This window comes from Aaosphaeria arxii (assembly GCF_010015735.1).
Source record: "Aaosphaeria arxii CBS 175.79 unplaced genomic scaffold BU24scaffold_8, whole genome shotgun sequence".
NCBI classification, from domain to species: domain Eukaryota; kingdom Fungi; phylum Ascomycota; class Dothideomycetes; order Pleosporales; genus Aaosphaeria; species Aaosphaeria arxii.
This window is the reverse complement of record NW_022983481.1, coordinates 1,308,493-1,334,518: the sequence shown is the minus strand read 5'-3', so window position 1 is coordinate 1,334,518 and position 26,026 is coordinate 1,308,493. Positions and strand designations below refer to the sequence as shown.

The 26,026-nt window shown below is 51.3% G+C and overlaps 5 protein-coding genes across 5 annotated transcripts; 2 read left to right on the top strand and 3 right to left on the bottom strand.

The window, feature by feature from the left end:
- Positions 1-3,600: 3,600 nt before the first annotated feature.
- Positions 3,601-12,113, bottom strand: BU24DRAFT_495324 (ARM repeat-containing protein). The gene is made up of 6 exons (XM_033534117.1): positions 11,952-12,113; positions 9,788-11,880; positions 9,059-9,737; positions 8,816-9,010; positions 4,599-8,768; positions 3,601-4,537 (listed from the first exon to the last, which is right to left on the bottom strand). Exons 1-6 carry the CDS (start codon positions 12,079-12,081, stop codon positions 3,756-3,758), a joined length of 8,049 nt encoding a protein of 2,682 aa, XP_033380613.1. The 5' UTR covers positions 12,082-12,113; the 3' UTR covers positions 3,601-3,755.
- Positions 12,114-12,273: 160 nt separating this feature from the next.
- BU24DRAFT_426129 (uncharacterized protein) lies at positions 12,274-13,625 on the bottom strand. The gene is made up of 3 exons (XM_033528897.1): positions 13,038-13,625; positions 12,789-12,980; positions 12,274-12,721 (listed from the first exon to the last, which is right to left on the bottom strand). The coding sequence occupies exons 1-3, from the start codon at positions 13,393-13,395 to the stop codon at positions 12,402-12,404; spliced, it is 870 nt and encodes a 289-aa protein (XP_033380612.1). The 5' UTR covers positions 13,396-13,625; the 3' UTR covers positions 12,274-12,401.
- A 661-nt stretch (positions 13,626-14,286) lies between these two features.
- Positions 14,287-19,075, top strand: BU24DRAFT_453700 (ATP-dependent RNA helicase A; the record flags this gene model as incomplete). Its single annotated transcript, XM_033531279.1, has 6 exons — positions 14,287-15,092; positions 15,179-15,869; positions 15,918-16,573; positions 16,687-17,011; positions 17,062-17,639; positions 17,676-19,075. The coding sequence occupies exons 1-6, from the start codon at positions 14,363-14,365 to the stop codon at positions 19,073-19,075; spliced, it is 4,380 nt and encodes a 1,459-aa protein (XP_033380611.1). The 5' UTR covers positions 14,287-14,362.
- A 2,780-nt stretch (positions 19,076-21,855) lies between these two features.
- BU24DRAFT_435651 (TPT-domain-containing protein) lies at positions 21,856-23,574 on the top strand (the record flags this gene model as incomplete). The annotated part of the gene is made up of 3 exons (XM_033530109.1): positions 21,856-22,271; positions 22,334-22,683; positions 22,739-23,574. 3 exons carry the CDS (start codon positions 21,856-21,858, stop codon positions 23,572-23,574), a joined length of 1,602 nt encoding a protein of 533 aa, XP_033380610.1.
- Positions 23,575-24,435: 861 nt separating this feature from the next.
- BU24DRAFT_495320 (uncharacterized protein) lies at positions 24,436-25,482 on the bottom strand (the record flags this gene model as incomplete). The annotated part of the gene is made up of 4 exons (XM_033534116.1): positions 25,252-25,482; positions 25,158-25,192; positions 25,015-25,077; positions 24,436-24,942 (listed from the first exon to the last, which is right to left on the bottom strand). The coding sequence occupies exons 1-4, from the start codon at positions 25,397-25,399 to the stop codon at positions 24,436-24,438; spliced, it is 753 nt and encodes a 250-aa protein (XP_033380609.1). The 5' UTR covers positions 25,400-25,482.
- Positions 25,483-26,026: the final 544 nt, after the last annotated feature.

Here is a 26,026-nt window from a genome sequence, read left to right as displayed (position 1 = left end):
TGTCCACCATCTACCGAGAGCGCGAGCGAGAGCGCGACTGGGACGTCGCATCCTCCCACGGAGGTTCCCGCGGTTATACCACCGTCAAGCGCTACAAAATTCCAGACAGGAGCCTAGAAGAAGATACCTACGAATCTGAGATGCGGGTCGTCCATCGAGGCCGCTCTCCATCCCGCGAGCGTGTCGAGAGGAGAGAATATATCGTTGAGCGGGACGATCCAGTGCCCCGGGAGCGCGAAGTGCGTGAGTACCGCTACTCGGAACGCGATGTAGAACGCTCGCCTTCCCCTCGCCGCGAGATCCGCGAGTACCGCATCGAGCGCGAGGTGGAACGCTCGCCTTCCCCAGTCCGGGAGTACCGTGTGGAACGAGAGTACGAACGCGAGGTCGAGGCTCCCAGGCGCGCCCCTTACGAACTGGAACACTACTCCAAGTCGACCGAGTTCTTCCGCCCCGAGCAGCAACCACAACCTATCATCATCCGCAACGAGGCACCGCAGCCCATCATCTTCCAGGAACCCGCGCGCCAACAGATCATAGTCCGCCGTGAGGAACCTTCGTACGATCTAGTCGAGCGCACCGAGGTGCAAGAGGAGAGGCAGGTGGCACGGAGAGAGCCTCGGCGCGACGAAGACTACTATTACGAGCGCAAGATCAAAGAGGTGGACCGTGGCGGTCGTCATGAAGAGCGTTATTTCGACGAACGTGAGCGCTACCGCGATCGTGACGCCTACAGCGACGATGATGTAGTCTTCATCCGGAAGGAGAAGGACACCTGGGGCCCGGATCACAGTCCACGCCATCGTCGACACATTGCCGAGGGAGTCATTGGCGGCGTAGCAGCAGCAGAGCTCGTCAGGCATCACCGGAAGAAGAATGGCGAAGATCCTGGCGGTCACGTTCGACAAGCTCTCGGATATGGCGCACTGGGCGCTGTTGGTGCTGAAGCCATCAGCCGACTCAAGGAGCGCCGTTCCCGATCTACTTCTGAAGACAGAGGAAGGAGGCGCCGCAGCCGATCTTCGTCTCGAACGAAGAAGATCGGAACCATTGCTGCCATCGCTGGTATCGGCGCTCTTGCATACGCAGCGGGACGCAAGAACAACAACACCACCGTCATCGAGGATCGTCGCAGTAGGTCGCGGCGGCGCAGGTCATCTGTCGTATCGACGACCCGCTCCACCCGCAGTGTATCACGAACCCGTTCCGAGAGTCGACACATGGATCCAGAACACCGCAACCGCAAGGCCGCTCAGGTCGGCCTCGCCAGTGCTGCCGTAGCCGGTCTCGTTGAACGCCATCGCAGTAAATCGCGCAAGCGCAAAGGCTCGAGGAGCCGCAGCCGCATCCGTCAAGGCATACCGATCGCCGCCGCCGGCGCCATCGGAGCAGGAGTCACTGGACTGTACGAGAAGCGCAAGGCGAAGAAGGAAGCAAAGGAGCTTTCTAGGTCGAGGTCGAGGTCGAGGTCTAGGTCTAGGTCAAGATCCAGGTCGGTACACTCTATCACGCGGAGTCGCAGCACAAGGAGTGACACAGGCCTAGTAGAGTACGGTGGTGATCCTATATATACTGACCCGGCTACCAGCCGTCATCGTAGGGACGATGACCCTGCCGACTGGCGGCACCGACGCCGGGGCTCGTCCAGCTCTTCCGATGGAAGGCGACGACGATCGAGTCGGAGCCGTAGCAAGAGCCGCACGCGCAAGGCGGCAGAAACCGCTGCAGTTGCTGGAGTCGCTGGCCTGGCTGCCCATGAGGCTGCCAAGCGGCGAGATCGCAAGAAGGCTGAGAAGGAACGCCAGAGTGAGTAGACCTCTTCACGGCTGAGGGAGATGCATTCTGAACCTTGTTGCAGAACAACACGAGCAAGACTCGGCCTACTCTACCAGCAGCTATAGTCCTCCCCCAACGACCGCACCAAGCAACGATTCTAGATTTTTCCCCGAAAGCAATTACTTCCCACCACCACCAACTGCACCCGTAGACTCTTATTATCCCCCACCGCCCCAGAACACCTACAATCAGTATAATCCTGCGGACTATGCTCCTCCCGCCGGGCACATCCCCAACATGGGGCCTCCCGCCGGGTATACACCTCCCCCGATGCACCAGGAACCCGGAAACCCATACGCACAACACGATCCCCAACCGATGCCCAGACGCCCGCAAGACAATGTGAGTGCTCTTTCCAATCCCGAGCACAGCAATCATACTCGTGGTGGGTCTAGGCTTTCGCCTGACCGTGAGCGTAGCGCGACTGACATCCCTGCTTTTTCAGATGTAAAATCTCCCGTTGCACCCGAGCCCGTCCAACCGGCCAAGTCAGTACAGTTCGACCTCAACCCGCAGGAGCAGTCGCCCGAGCAGTCACCGCGCCATGGAACTTCGCATCGTGAGCGACACAGAGATGAGTCCGAGGACGATAGACTGGACGAGAGAAACGCAAGGGGGAGATCCCATAGCGAGGAGCACAATAGACGTAGCAAAAACGACGACAGCCGTCGCCACCGTCACCATCGCCGTAGCAGTTCTGTCGATTCCGTCGCCTCCGACGCCACCGTTGAACTTCCTCCTCGTTTTGATGCCTTTGGTCGGCGGAAGGACGATGATCCATTGGCAGAAAAGTTGGAAAGTGTTCTGCAGGGCTTGTTTAGGTAGAACGGACTTGACTCGTGTACGGCTATCCTTGCTTCTGTTATACCCCTCTCTTTGTTGCTTTAGAAGGTTTTTCTTTTCAAGTGGGCTTCAGTCTATTTTGCTTGGGTACTAAAACACATTCCTGGTTCTTGACGGCCTTGCATTTTTGTTTGGATGGGGAACTTTTTTCTTTTCTTTCTTTTCTTCTTCACGTGGATGGAATGGGTTGCTCGTAGATGTCTTCGAGGTCCTGACCTGTCGTGCCCTCCCTCTTTTCATGTTCCCATGGCCTGCCCTCCTCTGTTTGCATGTTTCTTTCTCACTACCACTTCTTCTGTTTGCTTTTCCCATGCTTGGATTTTCTTTTGTTTTTTGTTTTCTCTGCTTCTTCCCAAATCACGATGATAACGAACGGCCGATTGTTACGATGATGACATATCTATCTACTTTTCAATCTACTTCTCAATTTACTTACTCTTCATTGCTTTCTTCCTTCCTGCTCACGTCTTACCTATCCTCTCTAAGGACTGACATAGGAGAAGGGGCGTTTAATACTTTTTCTTTTAAAATATATGTGTGTGTATGCTAGGCTATTTTATGAATATGTTATATGTCATTTATTATCTTCAATTCGGCGTCCAATGATTTTGCTTCCTTCTCGTAACAGACGAATGAATGTCCTGTTTTGCCTTTCATGGGAGGTGAGATGTGTGAACTGAGTCTGAGATGATTTCGATTTGGGTTGATAGGTTCGATAGGGTAGATTTCACAGTGTAACCCGCATATAAACACATGTGTATGTAATTATGTACATGTACATCTGTGTAGACGTGTAGAGGTGCATGATACCTGGATAATGGAAATTGACAATGCTCTTTTTCGTTTTTGTTTTCGACTTCTCTTCTTCTTCGCTACATAGAGTAACTTTTATGTGTTTTGAAACGTCTGATTTGCGTGATTGGGAAATATCGTTCTTTTCATTTCTTTTCTTTTTCGTCGTCGGTATACTATATCTATATATATAAGCAAAGCATGTCATAACGAAACATACACATTTTTCCGTTCCCATTTCCCCCCCGTTCCGTCCTACAAACAAACAAACACATCCTATCCTATCACTCAGCACCCGCGAAAACATCCCCCAGCTCAACGACACCAACACTCCAAACCTCCCTCTCATCCTCCACCTCATCGCTACTGAGCCCCAACCCACCCTGACCACCCTCCGCTTCACGCCTCTCCCTCGCCTGCCCCGCAAGCCTCAAACTAACCCTCTTGAAGTAATCCCCCATGCTGCGCTGCTGGCCAGCCGTGAGCGACTTCCCGGGTCCCGCCATGTACTTATCGAAGACGGCAGCCTCCTCATCGACGACGCTGAAGAGCGCGAGGAACGCTGCTTCCGCGCTTAGCTTGACGGGGATGACGGGGTCGCGGACGCACGAGAAGATGGGCGGGGTGAGGAGCTGGATGTGCGGGCGTATCGAGGACGTTTGGGCGCGCGCCACGGTGCGGAGGACGACGAGCGCGAGGCGCCGCGTGTCGACTGGGTGGCCGGGCTCGATGACGGGGGCCAGGGATTCGAAGATGGGTTTCGTGTGCTCGAAGGCTTTGGAGGTCGTGGGGGAGAGGAGGTATTTTCCTGCCGCGAGGACCGAGTTGTCGGAAATGAAGGGGTCGGTGTGGGCGATGCCGGCGCAGATTACGGTGATGGTTTCGTCGGCGAAGGAGTCGGCGAGGGCGGAGGGGGCGTCGAGGAGGACGGCGTTGAGGGCGAGGATCGAGGACTTGGTGAAGTGGGTTGTGAGGATGCGGGTTTTGATTAGGGGGGTCGAGAGGTCGGAGGGTAGGTTGCCGATGAGGGCTCCGAGTAAGCGGGCGTTGGTGATCGCGATTGAATCTGTCGAGGGGGTTAGTGTTACTGGTGAAGAGTGGAAAGGGGTGAAGGATAGAAGACTTACCATCGGCTTCTTCGGTGTCGGTATCGATGAGCGCCAGGATGGAGTTCCTGCTAGCCTCATTCATGTTCTTTCCAGCCTTGCTGACGACTTCGAACAGGGCCTTGAACATAGCGGTCTTGACGGCCTGATCGCTGGTCTTCGCACCCGCCACCAATTCAGAGATGAGCGGGTCGACTCGGGGCGTCATCAAGATCAATGTACCAAGCGCCTTAGCAGCACGAGCACGTAGTACGTCTGACGAGGTGTCGGCAAGCGACTTTGCAAAGGTTCGCTGGAGCTGCGGCAAGAAGGGCTTGAGGAAAGTGGGAATCTTCTGGAGGAGATTGTTCAATGTGAGAAGAATGGCAGCCTTGACATCAACTGAACGCTCGGATACCACACGAATGAGCGGACCGGTAATCTGGACCACGAAGGGTTGGAGTGACTTGTCGCTCGTACGGTCGACAATGTCTGAGATTGCCAACGCAGCTTGCGTCCTTTGGTCCACGGTACCGTTCATGAGACCCTGCAAGAAGATAGGGAGAATAGCGTTGATACCCTTCGGTAACGAGAAACCAGCCAGGTTTGAGCCTGCCACACCGACTTGAAGGAGAGACTGCCTCGTGGAGATGACGAGCGATTCCATCTCCTCCTTCCGCAAACGTTTGGTGAGCGCACTGAGCGCACTCCAAGCTGCCTTGACAACGTCTTTGTCGACGTCGTCGAAAGCGATAAGGAGGGCGCGGATGAGATCGGGATAGTATCTTGAATAGTCGACATCGGTTTCGGCACACCACTTCGCCAAATGAGTGTCCGCTGTTGCTCGTCGCCGCTCATCGGCGTGCTGGATGAGGGCCTTCATGACGCTCATCAAGGTGTTCAGACCATCAAACTCGTCAACCGAGAGGATGACCGTGTCGAATGCGGCCTCAAGCTCGGACTTCAGGTCAGGGTCCTTACAAGTAACGATGTTGTCCATCATTGTGTTGAGGATCGTTGGGAGTCTTCTCGTCATAGCGGAGCTAGCCACCTCGGCCAAAGAAGCAATGGCGCGGGCATTGAAGGCAGACATGGGCGATTTGAGGAGTGTGGGGAGGAGGTTAGGAAGAATGATATTAGACCTTGCATTGTCTGTGAGTAGAGTAAGGAGGGCGGAGAGAGCATTCTCAGCCTCATCCTCATCTCGAAGAAGGTTGAGGAGATACGGAAGCACTTGGTCAACGGCTCTCTTGCCGAGGATTTGTTGCAGAGCATCGAATGCTTCAGCGGCGGCTTCTCGCACTTCAGTGTTTGGATCGACAAGTGCGGTTCGCACAACCTGGATGAGAGTCTTCTCGTAGTCCTCGAGCACTTCTGGCGAAGCAGATGCGATAAGTTCTCGCAGAGCGATACAGATACCTTGCTTAGCATCTGTATCAGTAGTGTGCAATCCTTCTTCCAACGTAGGAAGCAAGGTAGCCAAGACACCCTCGCCAGCCTTTCGAATAAGTTCTCCGAGAGCGTTTCCTGCGATGACCTTCTGCTCCATGTTGGAACTGGCGAGCCTGCGAATGAGGAATTGTGTGAGGGTAGGGATGAGTTCCCTGAGAGTCCGTGGTGTTGCCACCAATGCCTTCCAAACGTTGATCGCGGCCTGTCGTACAAGTCCCGAGGTATCGCAACGGCAGATGTACAAGGCAGACAAGACCCTGTTGCGCTTCTCTTCTCCGAGGACTTCGAGGAGAGACTGACCAGCCTCCTTTGCACCCTCTTCGACTTCTTCCTGTTCGGCCTTGCCGCTGATACCAGTAAGATTGAAAAGAAGATCTCCGACGAGCTCGACGGAACTGAGACGGATGCGGTGGCTGTCGTCTGAAAGACCTCTCTCCAATTCGGGAAGGAGTAGGTCAATGGCTTTGCTGGCAAAGTTCTTGACCAACAAGCGACCAGCACGCAAGGCAGTTTCTCGGATCGACTCAACATCATCTGCAAGTCCACCAAGGATGGAAGGAATGATCTTGCTGAGATAGTTTGCGAAGCTGTTGCCAAAGCAAGCGGGCAAGAAAATGAAGAGTGACATGAAACCCTCCCGCACCGATGGCTTGTTGCTGGCGACATTTTGCAGAATTGACGGGAGTGTCTCTTCCAAGCGACCTGTTCCAAGACCAGCGAGAACTTCGGACAAGGCTTGAGCGGAACCCAAGCGATCTCCAGCTCCGGTGTCCGACTTGAGCGTAGCCATAAGGCTGGGAATGAGGTCTGGTAAGGCATCCTCTCCCAATTTCTCGACCAATGAACCCAATGCTTTCGAAGCAGTGGCTCGGGTTGTAGGGACGGGATCAACAATTGCGCCTCTGAGGCCTGCCACGAGAATAGGAAGATGAGAAATGAGATCTTTGCGCTCAGTAAGATGAGCCAAGCTTCCAATGATCTGAGCGGCTTTCTTTTTGGTGGCCGATCTGTCACCCAATCCTCGCTCGAGGATGCGGACGACCAACGCAAGTGACGGCGCATCGAGGTAATGGGCGAATTGAATCTTGATGAGCGCATCAAGAGCATCATCGGTGTGTTTGGTAGGATCGCTGAGAGCTTTGAGGAGGAGGTTGACCACACTCTTAATCTCGGGGTTGCTGATGACTTCGCCGAAGCGCTGCAGACTGCGATTCGCTGAGGCGCGAACTTCCTTGTGACTGTCGGTAAGCACAGTGGTCAACGGCGGAATGATGTCTGGCAAACTCAATGCTAGCTGGTTAGGATCCAAGTAGGCCATAGCACCAAGGGAGTCACAGGCTCCCTTCTTACTGCGCCATTGGTGGTCGTCTAAACCGTCAAGGAGGATAGGCAGAACCTGCTTAACACCATAAGAGCTCAGTGTAGAGAAGCAGGTCTTTGCTGCATCTAAACAGGCCTCGCGAACGTCGACACTCGTGTCACCAAACCCAGCAAGCAACTGCGGGACGACCTGAATCACATACGGCTCGAATATGCGTCCTAGAATCAGGGAGAAAAGTTCATATGCCAGGAACGCTCCCTGTCTTTGACCTGCATCCTTTTTGTTCTCTGCTGCGCCTTGAAGCTTCGACATCAAACGGTATTCGCGAAGAAGGCTCAGTCCCTTGCCTCGGACGATACCGGCCAGACCATATGCAGCTCCTCGGCGGGCTGGGTACTTCTTTGAATTCAGTAGTTGTTCGGTCATTTGCTCAACATAGGTCTCGAGCTCTTGTTCGGAGGTTCGGACGAGTGGTGGCAAGCATTGTGCAACGGCATATTGCACGGTTTCAGAAGGAGTGCTGAGAGTAGCCAGGAGTCGCTGCACAACCTTCGGGACGCGTTTATCGCCAGACTTAAGATGTCGTCCGAGGGCACCGTAGAGAATAATGACAGCCTCATTGACTTGATCATACATCTCAGATTTCCGATCAGGGCCTTCTAGTGCGTTCTCAAACAACTCCATCAACGCCTCGACCTTTGATTGCGCCTTGGTCGTGATGATGGTAGTAGTAGCATCTACCAACGCTTCCCGAACCGTAGCGTTACGATCACCCAAAGGCCCCTGGTACACCATGAACTTGAAGAATTCGACAAGATCTTCATCTTTGAAGACTGGTGTCAACTCTTTGAAGGCTAGCGCAATTCCATCTCTTGCCTCCCATGGATCACGAAGATCAACCTTCCGTGGCATACCGTACTCGTCGCGCTCGGGGACTCTTGGCTTTGCCTTCTCGACATACGCCTCTTGCAGATCTTTCAAGATCTGGTTGAAAATTTCTGGGAAGATGCGTACTATCTCACCAAGGGAGCGAGCTGCGGCTCTTCGGAGTTGCTGATCGAGTGAATCGAGGTACGGGGTTAAGCGTGGCGCCACATCGGGCGTGAGCTTCAATTGGTTGTCCTCCCAGATCGTTTGAGCCAATTCTACATTTTCTGGTACATCGTCGTGGCATGCCAACCAGATCTCTTCACTGAAATCGAAATCTTCCAATTCAAGTTCAGAATCAATCGCTTGTAGAGTTGCAGTTCGAACCGCTACTTCCGGAACGATAGTACCACGGAGCAAAGCATTGAGCTCTTCGACAGTGATATTAGGTGCGAGCCCGCGAGATAGATCTAGTAGACAATCTTTTGTGGCTTTGTAATGCTGGTTAAATCGTTGCATTGAAGAGACGAGACTTTCTATGAGTGTCACTCGAGGTAAGCGACCGTCAGAGCCTACTTTGTTAGTGAATCGAAAGATATCAAGTCAGTGGAAGACCTACATGAGTTTGAATGGAAGGACAAGAACTCGAACACGAGGATGAGCTGCTCATCTGCTTCTTCGGGAGAAGAACGACCAATGCCGCCCTTCTCTAGGGTCAAGAAGATCAGTGGCAAGCAGTATGCGAGCGAAACAGTATCCAGGGGCCTCTGTTCGCTCATGAATCGCAACCTATATAAGACTCTGGTCACAAGATCTGCTTATCGTTAGTTTTGGGTTTCCAACTGGGTGGTCTGCAACGTACCTCCTAGATCCTCTTGCTCATACTCCTCGGAAAGGTGTAGAGTTCCAATGGTCCTCAAAGTAGCAACTCCAATGAATGGTTTGAATACGCCCAAACGAGCGGATATACGCTGCGAACACTTGATGAAGGTCGTTGCTGGTGCATCACCCAAAAGCAGACCAGCTCCGGCACGGATAACCTGGATCAGAAGATCCACAGCTGGTCCCATCCATTGCTCTGCTTCCGTTGGGGCTCCTGTCGCAAGGCTCTCGATGATCCCCACACCACGGCGCATGTTAAGCTCAACATTAGCCACTTCTTGTCGGATAGCTGCTTCTTTGGCTAATTGAGCGTTGACCTTTCCTTGCTCTTCCGAAGAGAGCTTCTTCGTTTGTCCCTTCTTCTGCGCCAATTGTGCCCTCAGGTCTTCCTCCCACTTGAGAGTATCATAGTCTTTGGTATTCTTGTCTAAACTCGCAGGCGCTTTCTTGGAGAGAACGTCAATGAAAGCTGTTCCTTCTGGGGTGCGGAAAATAGCGGCCTCAGTGGGGCCAATAGACTCAAGTTGCTTTGGATTGAGATCCTCTTGGAATCGCTTTACAACAGCAGGGAGAGCAATCTCCGGCGCCACGAAGGCAAGGTCAACATAAGCACCGTATGCGGCTTGTCCTATGGCAGGGAAGTCTCTATTGCTCTTGTCCTGTACCGTACGGTTAATACCATTCCATATGGAGTGCTTCCGAAACTTACAATCGTTGCATCTAGCAGCAGCTGCATGCACTCCTCAAGATGCTCACGGGCAAGCTGACCAGGGTCCACACCCATTCTTAAGCAAAGATCGATCCAGGATGATCGGGGGACAATTTGCGGACGAGCTAACGGAAGAAGCTCGATGCACTGCTTCTGTAGTGTGGGGAGTGGTATAGAAGGCGCGGAGGTTCGCAACGCATCTTCGGGTAGACAAATTGAGTTCAGAACTGCAGAGAGCTCATTGACGCCTGACTTGGAAGCGACAGCTGCGCTGTCTTTGTCACCTTGCTCATTAGACTTGTACCAAGCCCAAATCCCGAGAGATATAGCTCTGGAGACTGCTGGTGGGTTCTGAAGGTACACATCTGACAGTGCTCGTCTGGCAGCCAATTTCGCGCGCGAGGGACTAGTATGCGCAACAATGAAGTATATGAATGATTGGGTCCATGCTGTTTGAGCTGCCTCCGGAGCGTCGTCTTTCCAAAGCCATGGAGCTACTGAGGCCAATGCCCTGAGAGCAATCTCAATGTCTTCTACTGTAGATACTTTGCTGTATACCCTTGTATTCAGAAGGAATGAAGGTTTTGGAGATGTCGCAATGGATTGTGAGACAACGTCGGTCTTCTTGAAAATGGCAGCAAGTTTAGGGTCGTCCAAAGTACGGACTTTATCTAGAAGAATCGCGGTGACAAAGTAGCCTACTGTCACCATGCCGCTCTGAGTAGCAGGGACTGGGTTAGCAATAACGTCCTGCCAGATCTCTACCAATTTAGGGAGAGTAGCCTGGCAGAAATACTGGATATCTTCTTGACCATGCTGCTCGGATGATAGTGTCCACCAAATCTCGGCTGCCTGGATGGCCCAGAGTCTACGTATTGGGATCCGTTTGTCGGCCATGCCTTTAATAAAGGCATCAGATATGGTCTTCTCAAATTTCACACCATTTCTTAGTCCGAATGAAAGGTGCTTGATCAATGCAAGAACTTCAGCAGTAACAGCTGCCTCATTCGGCTCTTTCAAAGCTACTGCAGAGATGCCTACAGGAACCTTTTGTGCCAATTGTACTGTGTTGTTGAATGATGTTAGCATTTGAGCATGGATGACCTTCTGATCTGTGTTCGTGACCTTCCCTTGCTTGAGGGGGTTCAGAACTTCATCCACAATCTTATCAATGATTGCGTCATCAATGGATCGCGATGCCAGAGCTTCAAACGTCCGTAGAGCTCCTGCACGAATAACGGCGTTTGTAGACTTGATGTTCGAAAGAAGTGGCTTTAATAGGTTCCCATGGAGCACTGGCGCTAGATCCATAGCCTTCGGCAGAGACTGGATCAGAGGCGTTACAATGTCGTTCAGAACCACCTCGGGTGCTCTCAACAGCGCTCGCTCGATCGGTGGTATGACTTCTTTTTGTAGCTCTTCAAGCGTAGGGAAAGAATCGAAAAAGTCATGTAGCGCGTTGGAAATGTGGCTAGGGAGCTGGGTCCGTGATCCAATTATCTCGCGAACGTAAAAAGCGTAGTATTCCTGTTTGTGGCTCTCCAATTTGGGCTTGACTACCTCCAGTCGCGACGACACACCCGCTATCACACCGAGGAAAACAGCATTCCCAGCCGTCGGCGAAGTACCCTTGGTAGTAAGGGCTTCAACCAACTTTGACAGAGCGTCATCGCCAAATTCTTTGGAGCGCAAGATGCTGCGCAATGCCCGTCGGGTCACCGTCAAGGCTGAGTCTTGTATACGTCCCGCTCGCCGAGATCCACTTTCGCTCATGCATGTCTCCAATACCTTTGCATCCGCCAGAGCGACGTCCAAGCCGTATAGAGACCATTGTTCCGGGACCTTCACGAACTGTAGGAGGAGGACGGAGCACCAATCAACGAGGATGAATGCGTTTTTGTGCGCAAGGCTCTTTTTAGAACATTCTTGCTTCAGGAATTTGACAATTGCGGGCAAAGTGGATTTCGCATATGCGCTGTTTGCGAGGCATACGAGAAGCTTTTCGACAGCTCGTCTGGATTCGCGGTCTTCATAAAGAGGGTACGTTTCGAACAGGATTTCGAGGAGGTTTAGGACATTATCAGATGCGAAAGCTGAGAAGAATTATAAATTAGTTTCTTGTGTCTATATCATCCTTCTCCCAGGTGCACAGATCATAACTCACAGTCATCCTCCAATTGATGTTGAAGGCCTGACAACTCCGCAATTCTACGTTTTGTAGAACTCGTTTTGAGTGCACGGTGAAGCTTCTCACGATCGATGGTATGAGAACCATTCACCCCATCAACAGCCATCGTGCAAGTTCCATAAGAGATGTTGCGGGGTGATTGCGGGGAGTTCGCAGTTATCCTCAAAATTGCGAAGGGCTGTAAAGGGCGGAGGTAGGTTTCGCCGAGGGCGGGCACGGTCCATGCCCAATCCTACCAACAAGTACTATGGAGTAACTAACACATATTCTCTTCTCCAAAAGACAAAACGAAATTGAGGGATTGTACTATCGATATTTCTTTTTGCATATAAATTTTTTGAAATGAACTTGCAGTACATGACAATTATTTGAGTTCGATCTTCCAGTAATCCAGAAGGAGATATAGAGAAATATGCCACCCAACCTTTATGCCGCATTTCCGGGGACTTCCTTCAACAAACTCTTCTGCCTGAGCCACATACTGCGGAAGTTTTTGGCTCCCCATAATTGAGCGGCACTGAAAACCACATGCAGAAGCGGGGTGACAATTTTAAATGGCAAGGTCCAACGATGCCACAGAGAGCCGAACAGCCACATGACGACTATGGTTTCGATCACAGTGCCAGAAAGCGTACTGATGAAGCTAAAGAGAAAGACTCTAGAAAGAAAATGATGGTCCTTTGGGTAAACACGATACAGAATAATAGCTACATGTGGCCAAAACTCGGCGATGAGATCGAAAGCACCTATCCAGTAGATATATCAGCAACCGAACAGGCTTGGTGAAGAGAAGTTTCTTAGTGCGCTACATACCCCAGACGAAACAAAGCACAAACTCGATGGTGGCGTCCCTTTCGTGTTCCCAATTCAGGCTCATTGCCACAGCGCTTTGGGCGATCATAATCGCTCCAATGTGGTGGGCACAAGCGATAGGGGAGAGCTTTGCACGATACAAGAGCTCGAAAACATACATCGCAATGAAGATCTGATTGATCACGATAAGGACTGCAATTACTCACGTCAGCAAGGGCAACTGATTGGTGAACAAAGACCTAGGCGCACCATCACCGTATGTCACTACTCCTCCTCTTGTATAAAGGGTGTGCACCGATGATTTGCCAAAAGTCACATTGACAAATGGATATGCACCCACAACCAACATGACAATTTTGGCGATGCCAGCCATGTGGTGATTGACGAATCCCCGCCGGTTGACTTCATTGAGATTCGCGTACTTGTCTCCGTAGCATCTTTGCATCAAATAAGATTCGAAGAGGTAGTAGCGTACTAAGAAGAAAACAACCAGCGTAATCGTAAGAATGAGAGCAGAAAAAGGTGCCAAACGAGAGATGGCTTCATTGACCAGGTCAATAACATGAGGCCCGTGATAGATCGTATGAATCTCTTTTCGGGCTTCCATGTCGTCGGAAAAGACCAATCAAACGCCTTGCCAAGGGGGGCCAAGAGACGGTTATGGGACGAAGCGAAGGTACCCCGGATTTGCCAAGTATAAAATGCGAGAAAATGAGGAATTTAAAGAAAGACACGACGATGAACGAGGAAACACATCAACGATTGAAATGAAGGTATGCAAGGTAAATGACTGAAGGAGACAACAGGATCTGCGAGGACCTGCGAGGCATTTTCATCACACGCTTGATTAGGCTGAGTGCATCTTTAATGAGCAAATAAATGGCTCAGTAGAGTGAGGAGGTAAACAGGTCTAAATAAAGCAACAGCCACAAGTGGCGCACAAACGATTCCCGCGGGGTGGCTCGGAATTTGGTCCGTCTTCGATACCACCGAGGCTGGAACCCCTAATATCAGTCGTACTCGACGCAGTGGTCAAATCAAACGCGTTTACGAGTTGTGTTACTTCGTATCCGACAGCGCAAATACCTGCCAGGCCTGGAAACTTACTATGATAGTTCAAGGACGCCTACTATTCCCGGGTGATATACAACTCTGGTTCTCGTCCCAGACCTAAGGTACCTGTCTAGGTACTCGTACCTAGCATTTATATGGCCCAAAGACCATCTGATCCTGCCGTTCAATTAGAGACTGTCTACTCCGTACTTCATGTTTCAATAAGGGGTTCATTACGAATAAGAGAATCCGCATTAGATCTGTGTAATACGAAATTCGTTAACTCCAGTCCATTTCAATAATAGACTCGGCCATCAGTGCAGCATTGGTGGAGCAGCTTCGTTCCACTAACCCAATATGGCTTAGCATATACGCTAGCTTCTCTCCTAAGCAAACCCGATTTTGGCGACAACGAGGCCCCGCGTTACTTGTAATAGTACACAATCCTAGCTTCTGCTTTTTTTGTTTGCCGGCTCTTTACATGACGGCCGGTATACATGGGAAATCAGCTATCGTGAACGATGGCTAAAAAGAAGAAGCCGGCTTCCAACCCTGCCCGAGGATTTGCCACTACGTCGGTTGCAAGCAAACCAAAACCAGAAAGGATAGTTGAGCCGCCCGAGCCAGCAACATCCAAGAAAGACATAACTCCATCTGCCGTGCCCCAGGTATCGTCGAGTGCACAGGCACACGGTGGCGCCAGTGCACAGCCAAAGAACCCCCAAAAGACTCCCGAGGAGTTGGAAGCGCAGCTAGAATTGGACGAGCTCCAATTGCTGGTAGAGAAACACGCCACTAAAGTACGTCGCGAAGCACGACGCCAGATCTTGAAAGTCCAGACGGATCAGAGGGTTCTCCGCTCGCAAGCCCAAAATGTAACCGTTCAGGACTGGGTGCCTAGAGATGTTTTGGATACTATCATCTCGTTGGCGCAGGCCGAATCCAATGATTCGAACCGAAGACAAGGACAAAAGTCTTTGACTAAGACACTCTCGGAAGAGGATGCAATGTCCAAACTATGGATCTTGGATCTGACATTTCGTGGCATGGGGTTCACCGAGGAGAACATAGATCCAGTACTCAAATGGCTCTGTGCAAACGCTGCTGTCGTTGATTCAACGAGTAGTACATGGGGTTTTGCTGAAGGTCTAGAATGGATGGCACTCGATCAATGTGAAGGCCACTCGTTCAGTTATGATGGACCGAAACCGAGTCTCCCTATCGGTGAATCCCCTGCCACTTCCAGGCCAGGTAAGTCAAAACGTGTTTGCTCGATAATAACATCATCAATCGAGGACAAGATGCTTTGGTTGTAGAAACCGCGCTAATCATATCAGCGACGCCACCACCTGCTGATGTAAAATCCCAAATTGGATCGACCAAAGAAGCGAATTCATCAGACAGGAGTAATGTCACCTCCACTCCGGTCGAAAGCGACATCGGCGAGGTGGCAGTAAGTGATCTCGACAGTGATATAGAGCCAGATCAACTTGTCCCAACCTATCTGAACCTCAAATGTAAACTCTTTGAGATTGATCCTGATGCTTTAGATACAAAACCAAAGAAGAGTAAGGGGACCAAAGCGAAAACTGCTAAAGCGTCTAATACAGCTGCCGTACGCAAGCTTCTGTCCCAATTGCAACAACTTGAGTCAGATGCATTGTTCGATCAAGATGCAGCCGACACTGAATGGCCTGTCAAACGTAATCAGATAGCGCAAGCTAAGGCCACAGAAAAGAAATCCTTTCCTGAGACAAAGGCCACGCCTTCTTCCTCAACAGAAGCGGCTAATGATCAAGAAGCGGACCCAGCAAAGGACAAAGAAGGCGATCGGGAAAATCAAGATAACGGCAATGCATCCGATGATGATGGGGAACTTTTAGGCGACATGTTCTCCGCAATTCCAGATGATGATCCGGCCACAAAAGACTCCATAGATCAAGATTCACAGAATGTGATACTTAGAGATTTTGGAAAGCAAAGTGGACTCTCTCCAAGAAAAGTGTTAGAGGAATCGGTGCGGTCGAGGCAAGCCATCTGTTTCGTCAAGCAAGGCTTGTGCTAATCTCACTATAGGGACCCGGGTGCAAAACTTTGGTACAAGCTCATATCACCAACGACATATTCATGTCGACATTCATTGGTCATCAAATGGTCCAAAGGTCAAGATACTGTTTTTGACGGTGATATTCCTGGGTTCGACTGTAACATTCAAAAGTTCCAGTCGTCTTTCAGTGCGACGGTGGTAGCAACCGTGTCTGTAGAGCAGAGTGAAAGCTTGATCTCCACAGTAGCACTTTTCTCAATTTGTGCACCTTTAGTCAAAGAAGAGAAAGTATACATCAGACTCCCGTCCAATTGGAGAGACTACTATAGAGAACTTCTAGACCATCGTAAAGAACGCCTAGACGCAGAGGATCGTCAAACGGTCAAGCGACTCCGTACCATTGTCCAAGAGCAGATCGAGGAAGAAGAGTCGGACGATGTTGTACTCACTAATCGATTCAAGATGCGCAATCAAGCAGCGAATGGATCGAGCGCTGCAACCTCAGGCCAGAGTACACCGACTTCAAATAATCAAAGCCTTCGAGATTTGTGGCATCACAAGGCCGCCGCCAACTCCTATCAACACATGCTCCAATCGCGCATGAACCTCCCCGTCTTTAACTTCCGGGAATCTATTTTAGCAACTATTGATCAGAACCAAGTGACCATCATATGTGGTGAAACAGGTAAGCAGAGCTTCAAATGCTCACCCCCTTTTCTGTCTCTCTGCCTCTTTCTGCCTCTACCTTTCGAGTAGCCTGCTTTGAATGACGACTAATGACTGTCTTCCCGATTTAAGGTTGCGGCAAGAGTACGCAGATACCTTCATTTGTCCTGGAGCATGAACTATTACAGGGAAAGCAATGTAAGATATACTGTACCGAGCCTAGACGTATCTCAGCAATATCGCTGGCTCAACGTGTCAGCGATGAGCTTGGAGAGGGACCAAAGGACTTGGGAACCCCTCGTTCCCTTGTTGGCTACGCAATTCGACTCGAGACGAAGACATCAAGTCAAAGTAGGCTTGTGTTTGCGACTGTGGGTGTCGTACTACGAATGTTGGAATCAAGCCGAGGGCTAGACGACCTCACGCACTTGATCATTGACGAAGTGCACGAGCGAAAGTAAGTTCTACACCATAGAATAACAGGGCAACTTCACTAACCTGGGACAGCATTGACACCGACTTCTTACTGATTATTCTCCGTTCACTCATGATCCGTCGTCCTGAGCTTAAAGTCATCCTGATGAGCGCGACCGTTGACGCCGATAAATTCTCAAGGTATCTCAATAGCGCGCCAGTTATGATGGTACCAGGCCGTACCTTCCCCGTTGAAACCAGATATTTGGAGGACGCCATTGAACTGACACATTACGATGCGGTAACGAACGACAAGTTGAACGATTCGGATACCAGCGAGAACGAAGAGGGCTCCTCAAGAGAGAAATCCGGGATTCCTTCCAAGCTTCCGGGTTACAGTGCTACTACTCGTAATGTACTCTCGAGCTACGATGAGTACGGGATCGACTACGATCTGATCATTCGCCTGATCGAAAATGTTGCATTTGATGCAACGCTCGCAAGATACAGCAGCGCCTTCTTAGTCTTTTTGCCGGGTATGGCCGAAATTCGTCAGCTCAATGACATGCTGCTCAGTCACCCGTCGTTTGACAAGCAGTGGTTGATATATCCTCTACACTCGTCCATCTCGAGTGAGGATCAACAGGCTGCATTCTTGCTTCCTCCACCAGGTATTAGGAAAATAGTACTTGCTACCAATATCGCAGAAACGGGTGTCACAATTCCCGACATCACTTGCGTGATTGACACCGGAAAGCATAAAGAGATGCGGTTCGATGAGAGAAGACAGTTGTCGCGCCTTACGCAGTCGTTCATCTCCCGCGCAAATGCGAAGCAGCGTAGAGGTCGTGCTGGTCGTGTGCAAGAAGGGTTATGCTTCCATCTCTTCACCAGGTATAGGCACGATACTATGATGACGGACCAGCAGACGCCTGAGATGCTTCGGTTATCCCTACAAGATCTCGTCATGCGGACCAAGATTTGCAAACTCGGCGACATCGAAAAGACGTTGTCTGAAGCCCTGGATCCTCCAACTTCGCGGAATATCCGACGTGCCATAGACGCCCTCATAGAAGTAGATGCCCTGACCTCAGGCGAGGAACTCACTCCACTTGGGCGACAGCTTGCGAAATTACCATTAGACGCTCACCTTGGAAAGTTGGTCCTCTTTTCATGCATGTTCGCCTGCGCCGATGTCGCCATAACAATCGCCGCGATCCTGTCATCCAAATCCCCCTTCCTCACACCCTTTGGCGCCAAACAGCGTGCCGACGTCGCCAGATTCGCCTTCAAAAAGGGCGACTCCGACCTGATCACCGCCTACAACGCCTACAAGACCTGGAAGGCCATCTGCACGACACCAGGGCGATCCGAGGCGCAATTCTGCCACAAAAACTTCCTGAGCGCCCAAAACCTAGGCAACATCGAGGACCTGAAAGCGCAACTCCTCTCCTCCCTCGTCGACGCCGGCTTCATCGCGTTCACCAGCGAGGAACGCAAAGCCCTCAGCCGCTACCGCAGCACCTCCCGACACCGAATGTTCGTCACCATCCCGCCCCAACACGACCTCCACTCGCACAACGACATCCTCGTCAACTCCGTCATCGCCACGGCCCTGTACCCGAAGATCCTCACCCGCGAAGGCAAAGGCTGGCGCAACATCGCCAACAACCAAACCGTCAGCCTCTCCCCCACATCCGTCAACCGCATCACGCCCATCAACCCCACCACCGCCCGCTTCCTCTCCTACTACCACATCATGCAGTCCAGCAACAAGTTCTACAACGCCCACTCCACCTCCATCGCCCACCCGCTGCCCATGATCCTCACCGTCGGCGCAGACAACATGGACTTCAAGCTCGCGGCGGGCATCATAACGCTCCCCGGCAACGTCCTGCGCTTCTCCGTCGCAAACTGGAGGATCGCGGTCGCGCTCAAGGTGCTCCGCCGACGCCTCAAGGAGATTCTCGCGGGATGCTGGAAAAACCCCGGGCGTCAGCTGTCTGGACGCGAGAAGGAGTGGATGGAGTTGTTCTTCAGGATCCTCAGCGAGAAGTGGGAGCGCGAGGAGAAGATCAGGGAGCGTGCGGCCGGGAAGGGGAAGTAGGGTTTCTCTGCCCAGAAACCGATTCGTCGTCTCGTTGTTGGCATATTCTGTTGAGGAAGGGGTTTGGGCGAGTATATCACGTCTTGTGCCTGTGCGTGTTTCGTGGGGGTTTTTGGTGAAGGGGAGGGACGCGATGCATTCACAACGAATTCTGGGTTTGGATGTATACATTTTTTGGAATCTTGCTGGTTCTGCATAGTTCATCAGGGCAGCATGGCGTGGCGTGGGGACTCTTTATTCATCCATCCCTTACTCACTTTCTATCACCCTCCCCCAGCCACACAAAAGAATTCAAAGCAAACCGCACCCCCACACCCGACAGGACAATACCTACTCCGTACATAGACAGCTAGAAACTCCTCACATATAAAGACAAAAGTATAGACTTTTTTTTAAAAAAAAAAATCTCCCGTGTATCGATTGATTTGGTTTCTTTTCTTTTCTTTCCAACACAACCAGCTTCATCATCATTAATTATCAAGCTCAACATCAAACACGGCATTTGATTGAAAACTTGATGAGGAGGAGAAGTTTCCATTGCTTTTGACGTCTTTGTCTGCCGGGGGCTCGTGCAGGTGTATATCAGAGGTTCACGGCGATAGGTGAGGTATACAAGGCTGAGAGATCTTTTGGTTGTGATTGGTTGTATTGCTGATTGGATATACTGGTATGTGCTATGTGTTGTTGTTTCTTTCGCAATCTGGTTGGAGTAGTGGTTGCAATTGGTGTCGGTCGTTTTCATCTGGGACAAATTGATCACCCATGTTCAGCATGGTGAAAGGTTGCATCTGCGTACCCGCGGAATGGGATTTCCCAACTTTGGCATGGGATGGGATGGGTGTCGCGTGGGATCTTTCATCTACTATCCTTGATAGGCATCGCTTACCGAGCTGAGGTGAGGTGTGACGGCAGTGGACGGTTACTGGCAAAGAGTTTGCTGATGGCGGAGTTGTGTGTAGCTCATGATGACGTCTACATTTGCAGTTTTAAAGTTCAATTGTATTCGACCTAGGTAGCGCGATCAAGTTCTGGCCAAGGTGCATGGTGAGGCTTGCAGTATTGCACCCAGTATGATGGGACTTCTTTTGTGATTCAGGGGCGGGCGGGCTTAACGATCCTTCAAATCGTCGATCAAATAAATGTTTGCAGCTTGGGGCCTTGGATCATTGCACAGTATTGTTTGTATTGGAGGTTCGTCAGGCCAAGCACTATGGATCGGCTCGTCATCAGTCCCAGCCTCCTAGGTCGGATCCCGATCGATCTTACTCGTATTTGTTGGCTTATGATGGTACTGCATGGATGACATCGCTGATGCTCTGTGAGCCTTGCGGTTGATGGTGGGATGTGGAAGCATGCCGATCTGCACACGGTCCAGACTTCTTTGGTGCGCTGGTCACTTGGGACCTTTGGACTAGCGGAGTCGGTCAGTCGGGCAGTCAGTCAGTCAGTTGATGAAAGCGCAAGTCGAGCGAAACCAGCAGAGCAGAAGACCAGACTAGATCCTAGCAGACCGCTTGACTGTGAGGGTATGTATGCCCAAATGTGGGCGCAAAGTGCAGCAGGGTAATGTCGGTTGTTGGAAAAGTGTGGGGTTTCGGTGTGCTGTGGTAAGCGTGTCCAGGTGGACAAAGTAAGCCGTCATCATCCCTGCCAATGCCATGGAGACAACACGTTTGCCCAATTCTCATACTGTAACTTGTAAAATACACATGCACACATGGCCATAAACCCAATTGTAATCGCCAGTCGGAGAGACGTATCATGCTCGCTTAGCCGTGATGGTATGTACGAGTTGCGTCCAGTGTTGAAGGGTTTGGTCCATTCTATGTCTATTCTTCCACCTGATCACTTCTCAGATGTAGGTATGTATGCATGACTATCTTCTCCGTAAAGAAGTTGTATTCTATGGGATCGCAATTGTGGATTTCTCTTCCATCTGGCAGGAGATCTGATCGTATTATTGATGGCCCACTCGTGCACCCTGCGTAAGACTCTTCCCCTCTTCTTTCTGTATTAGATTACATAGTAGTTACTTGTACGGTACGACACGGAGAACGTACATACAAGAGATGTTGCACATATGGTATGGTATTCTTCTTAGTTGTATGGTATGAGTGGAGAATAAGGGACATGTCTGGTGTATGAGGGTCCGGATCACGCGGAGGCCAAGATGCGCTAACTGGCATCACGCTGTTCCCCCCTGGCGCCTCTTCCCTGACTCTCCTCTCTTCTCCCTCTCACATCTCACCATCTCACCATCTCATCTCTCTAGATCCTCTCTAACAACTGCTCTAACCGGAACCTTGTTCTGTACAATTTCGTCCTGGTCTTGGATTAGATCCGATTATGTTATGATTTCCTGTTCTGTCCTTTCCTCTCCTGTCCTGTAGCCACTCCGTAGTCCTGATTTGACCATTCATCACCGGCGAGCCGACGAGCCATTGCTTGTGCTCATGGTAGCCGAACCCACCGCTGCAACTGTTGATCGTTGGCTGGAAGAACACCACCAGGAATCCACTCACCGTCTTAACTACCCTGTGGATCCTGACTCCTCCTCCTCCTTCTCCTCATCATCATTATCGCATCCAGCCGATGCCTTCCCTCTCGCAACTTTCTCCAACCCTCCTTCCTCCACTACTGCCAGCGCAACCTCCGAACTCCATCACCTCCGTAACCAATCCGAACACGTTGGAGATCGTCTCCCTACTCGCGACGACGCTCGTCCGCACGTCGTTCGCTCCCCCGTCCTAGTCAATTTTACACACCAACAGACCCTGAGCATGGATGGGGAACCTGCCACGCAACAAGCTCGCCGCCGGTCCTCCTCTCTCGCCAGCGTCAACGTCCCCGCGAGGAAAGAGTCCAAGAAGCATAGGAGACATCGCTCAGATCACATCCCCGAGGAGGGCGAGGACGACAGCGATTCCGGCGAGCGCTCCCGCACCGATTCCTCCTCCGAGACAGACAGCACAGATTTCGAACTCGACGACATGAGCTCACGAGACGGGCTCGAGGATGACGAGGAGACTGGTCTTACGGGGAGAGATAGGAGGCGTCGCCGAAGGAGAAAGAGGCGGAACACGCGACTCGATCAGCGCATCGTAGAGGAAGTCAAGTTTGGGAAGGACGAAGAGAAACTGGCGAACGAGAACCTCATCCGTTCCATGCTCATAAATGCTCTCTTAATTGGTCTTTGGTAAGTTCTCCCAATGTCGGACTGACGTAGCACGCGACACCTAACCAATGTCTCCCGTCTAGGTACCTGTTTTCCATTTCCATCTCCGTTTACAACAAATGGATGTTCAAGACGGACAAAGGCGACGGCCAGACACAGCACATCTTTCCCTTCCCGCTTTTCACGACATGCCTGCACATGATTGTTCAATTCACACTATCGTCTCTCGTTCTGTTTATGATACCCTCGTTCCGGCCACGACACGACTCTCTTACCCCCGCCGATTCGCGCTCTCGTGAACCCGTAGATACCAAAAAGCCATTGATGACGAAATGGTTCTATTTTTCACGCATTGGGCCCTGTGGTGCAGCGACCGGAATGGATATTGGGCTGGGCAATATGAGTTTGAAGTTTATTTCATTGACATTTTTCAGTGAGTAGCGGCGTGTCCACTGCGTCTGTCTCGGCATCACTAACGTCGAGTCTAGCTATGTGCAAGTCTTCAGCATTGGGTTTCGTACTGATATTCGCTTTCCTATTCCGCCTTGAGCAACCGTCCTGGCGACTGGTTCTCATCATCTGTGTCATGACAGTGGGTGTTGTCATGATGGTGGCCGGCGAAACCGCTTTCCATGTTCTTGGATTCATCCTCGTCATGGCCTCCGCGTGCTCTTCGGGATTCCGCTGGTCTCTGACCCAGATCCTCCTTCTCCGCAACCCTGCCACCTCGAATCCATTTTCCTCGATATTCTTCCTCGCACCCGTCATGTTCGTCAGTCTTTTTATCCTTGCCGTTCCGGTCGAGGGCTTCGGCGCTCTGTCTGAAGGTCTCTCCAACCTCTTCGCCGAGAAGGGTGTTGCGCTCGGCATTGGCATCCTCCTGTTTCCCGGAACTCTTGCTTTCTTCATGACGTCTTCGGAATTTGCTCTGCTGAAGCGAACGTCCGTCGTGACGCTAAGTATTTGCGGTATCTTCAAGGAGGTCGTAACGATCACAACCGCCAACCTAGTCTTCAAGGATCCCCTCACACCCATCAATATCACCGGTCTATTTGTAACCATCCTTAGCATTGCTGCCTACAATTGGATCAAATTCAAGAAGATGAGGGACGAGGCGAGGATGAAAGCACATATCAGCGTCCAGGAAGATTACCAACCGGTGCGTACCAGAGACCCGGATTCAGGCACAGTGGCTACAAGTTCGAGCGCACGGAATCCGCTTAGGGCTGCACCCAGTCTGCCACCGAGCGCACAAGCCGAACGGCCAGCGACAGATGCCCCTTCGCGAGCATCACCAGTCAAGAGACCCGAGGATTTGGAGTAAACGGATACTTGCTAGAAGCATATCCCACCACCACTATTACTGTTATACCCATGCTACTTTCGAATTTCCACCGTCACGTCATCGGACGAGCGCGTCGCCATTTGGATCCCGCGATCCGCAAACATTGCATATCTCCAATCTGCTATTTCTTTTTGTTGGTCACATTGTACAATCGCATATCAAAACGGCGTTTCTTGTTCGCACATCAATCTCATTTGTTCTCTTTTCTTTTGTTTTTGGGGGGCAGAATCAAATAGGCAAATCCTGTCAAGGACCTTTTTGAATCGCCATGTTCCGGGGTACAATTATACCAGAGCGAAGGGGGCACCAACCAGATGTTGGCCTACCTCACTCACATGGTCTCTTTTTGGCGTAGGAGAGAAGAAAAAGGGAAAGGGGGGAAGGATCAAAGCAAGCCGACGGTATCTGTATCCTTGTGAGGATATGTACCTCTATAGAGCTCGGCTAGCCGGCCTACTTTACTCAGTCACAGGGTACGTGAAGTATCAGGACTGACATACAATACAACGTTGCTTCCTTCCATGAACGATATTCAAGCATCTGAACGTATGAGTGAGGTGGGTTTTTGGATTGTGATATTCAATTGATGTGCGTGATGCATTAAGTGCATCTATTGATATACTATACACAGACACAAGCCTGTCATGTGTATGGTCGTTCGATATACTCGCCCACATCTCGTCGTAACAAGGAAAACCCCCATCCCCAACGCCAAACTCAGGCCAAAAAGAAAGACGACAGTGTCAACAAACATATTTTCCCCTCATGCCAACCTCACCACCCATCCATCCCCTTCCCCCCTCCCTCCCTCCCGCCTCCCTCTCCTCCCTAACCACTTACCTACCCCCTCTTCCACCCCAACTTCGCCAACCTAACCCTCGCACCCACCCCCAGCACCACCAGCACCCCCGCCAAAATAACCCCCCAATGCCTCACCCCCAGAACGTTAACATTATAATCCGTCCAGCTCGCCGCGACCACCGTCCCGACCCCAACCCCCAACGTCACATACCCGCCCACACGATGATACTTCCACACCCCCCTCGCCCTCTCCTCGCCACCATACACACTCGGAACCCAGTACTGCGTTACCCCCACGACCACCTGTAGCGCGATGAGGATGTAGAACGCCAGCCCTAGGATGGCGTGCGGGGATACGAAGTGGGTTCCGGAGTGGGAGATCTTGTTTATTTCGATGATGAGGAGGCCGGCGAGGAGGAGGAGGGTGGAGAGGGTGTTGAGGAGGGCGTGGAGGAGGGTTCCGAGGCGTTTTTGGGGGCGTGTGTGCGTGGGTTGGAGGAGGAGGGTTGATTGGGTTAGGAGGAGGAGGGCGGTGGTGTTTAGGAGCTGTAGGTTGTAAGTGTTAGGATGGTGGTTTGGTAAGGGGAGGGGGAGGGAGGAGGGATGGGGGGGACGTACCGGGTGGGGAGAGAAGAAGATTAGGGGGTGCGAGAATATGGCGCCCCAGATTATGGCTGTGAGCTGGTGGTTGGGTGTGTTAGTATGTTGTTGGATTTGGAGTTGGGGTTTGGATTGGGAGTGGTGTTGAGGGGGAAGCTTACGATCCATATGCCGGCTTGGGCGACGGGTGCGGTGCCTGGGGAGGGTTGTTAGAACGTTGGACAGTTCACTTGTTTGGGAAGATGTAGTTCATACCTATCCAGAGGTTCTTGTAAATTGGCTGGCCGTCTTCTTGACTGGCATCCCCGCGGCGTCCCAGCAGCGGTTCATCCTCTCCCAATCCCTCCCGTGGAGCTGCGTCATTGCTGTTGTAGTTTTCTGGGATGCCGGTCGCTGAAGCCATCTTAGAGCTACTACCTCGATGGGTGATGAAGTGTGCAAAAGCAAAGCAAAGTGTTACAAGGCGGGGAAAGAAGCAGCACTCATTTACATAGTCGTCAATGTTGATTGTTAATACGCGGCTTGTATGACGTTAGACATTTCTCCCTCGAGTCCCCTCACTCAAAGGTAGCATTCTTCCTAATCCGTACTAGCGCGCGGGTGCGGGAAGCTCATTCGGAGCTAAGCAGGCCCGTACATCCGACCAATCACAGAGGAGTGAATGTAAGTCGTCGTCGTTAAGCCAATGGCAACGACGACGTTCATGAGCAATGATGACACTGGATTCGATGGAATTTCACTTTGCTTGCCGTGTTGGGAAATTCGTTGAATGGGCTTAAGAACGAGGGACGAGACTCGAGTCTTGTACCTTGTTGGCCCCCTCCCCCCTATGACACTTATGGCTATGGACCCTATGGGTACGTACCGATTATCGTCCCATGCCTGATTGGAAAGAGAGGGAGAGAAGGCTGGCTCTTCTGTATGGGCACGGCTTCCCCTATCCACTCTGCCCTATTCTGCTCTGCCCTTTGTTCAGACAAGCCTCGATCTAGGTTCATGCAGTGAGGAGAATGACACAGTCACAGGTAGG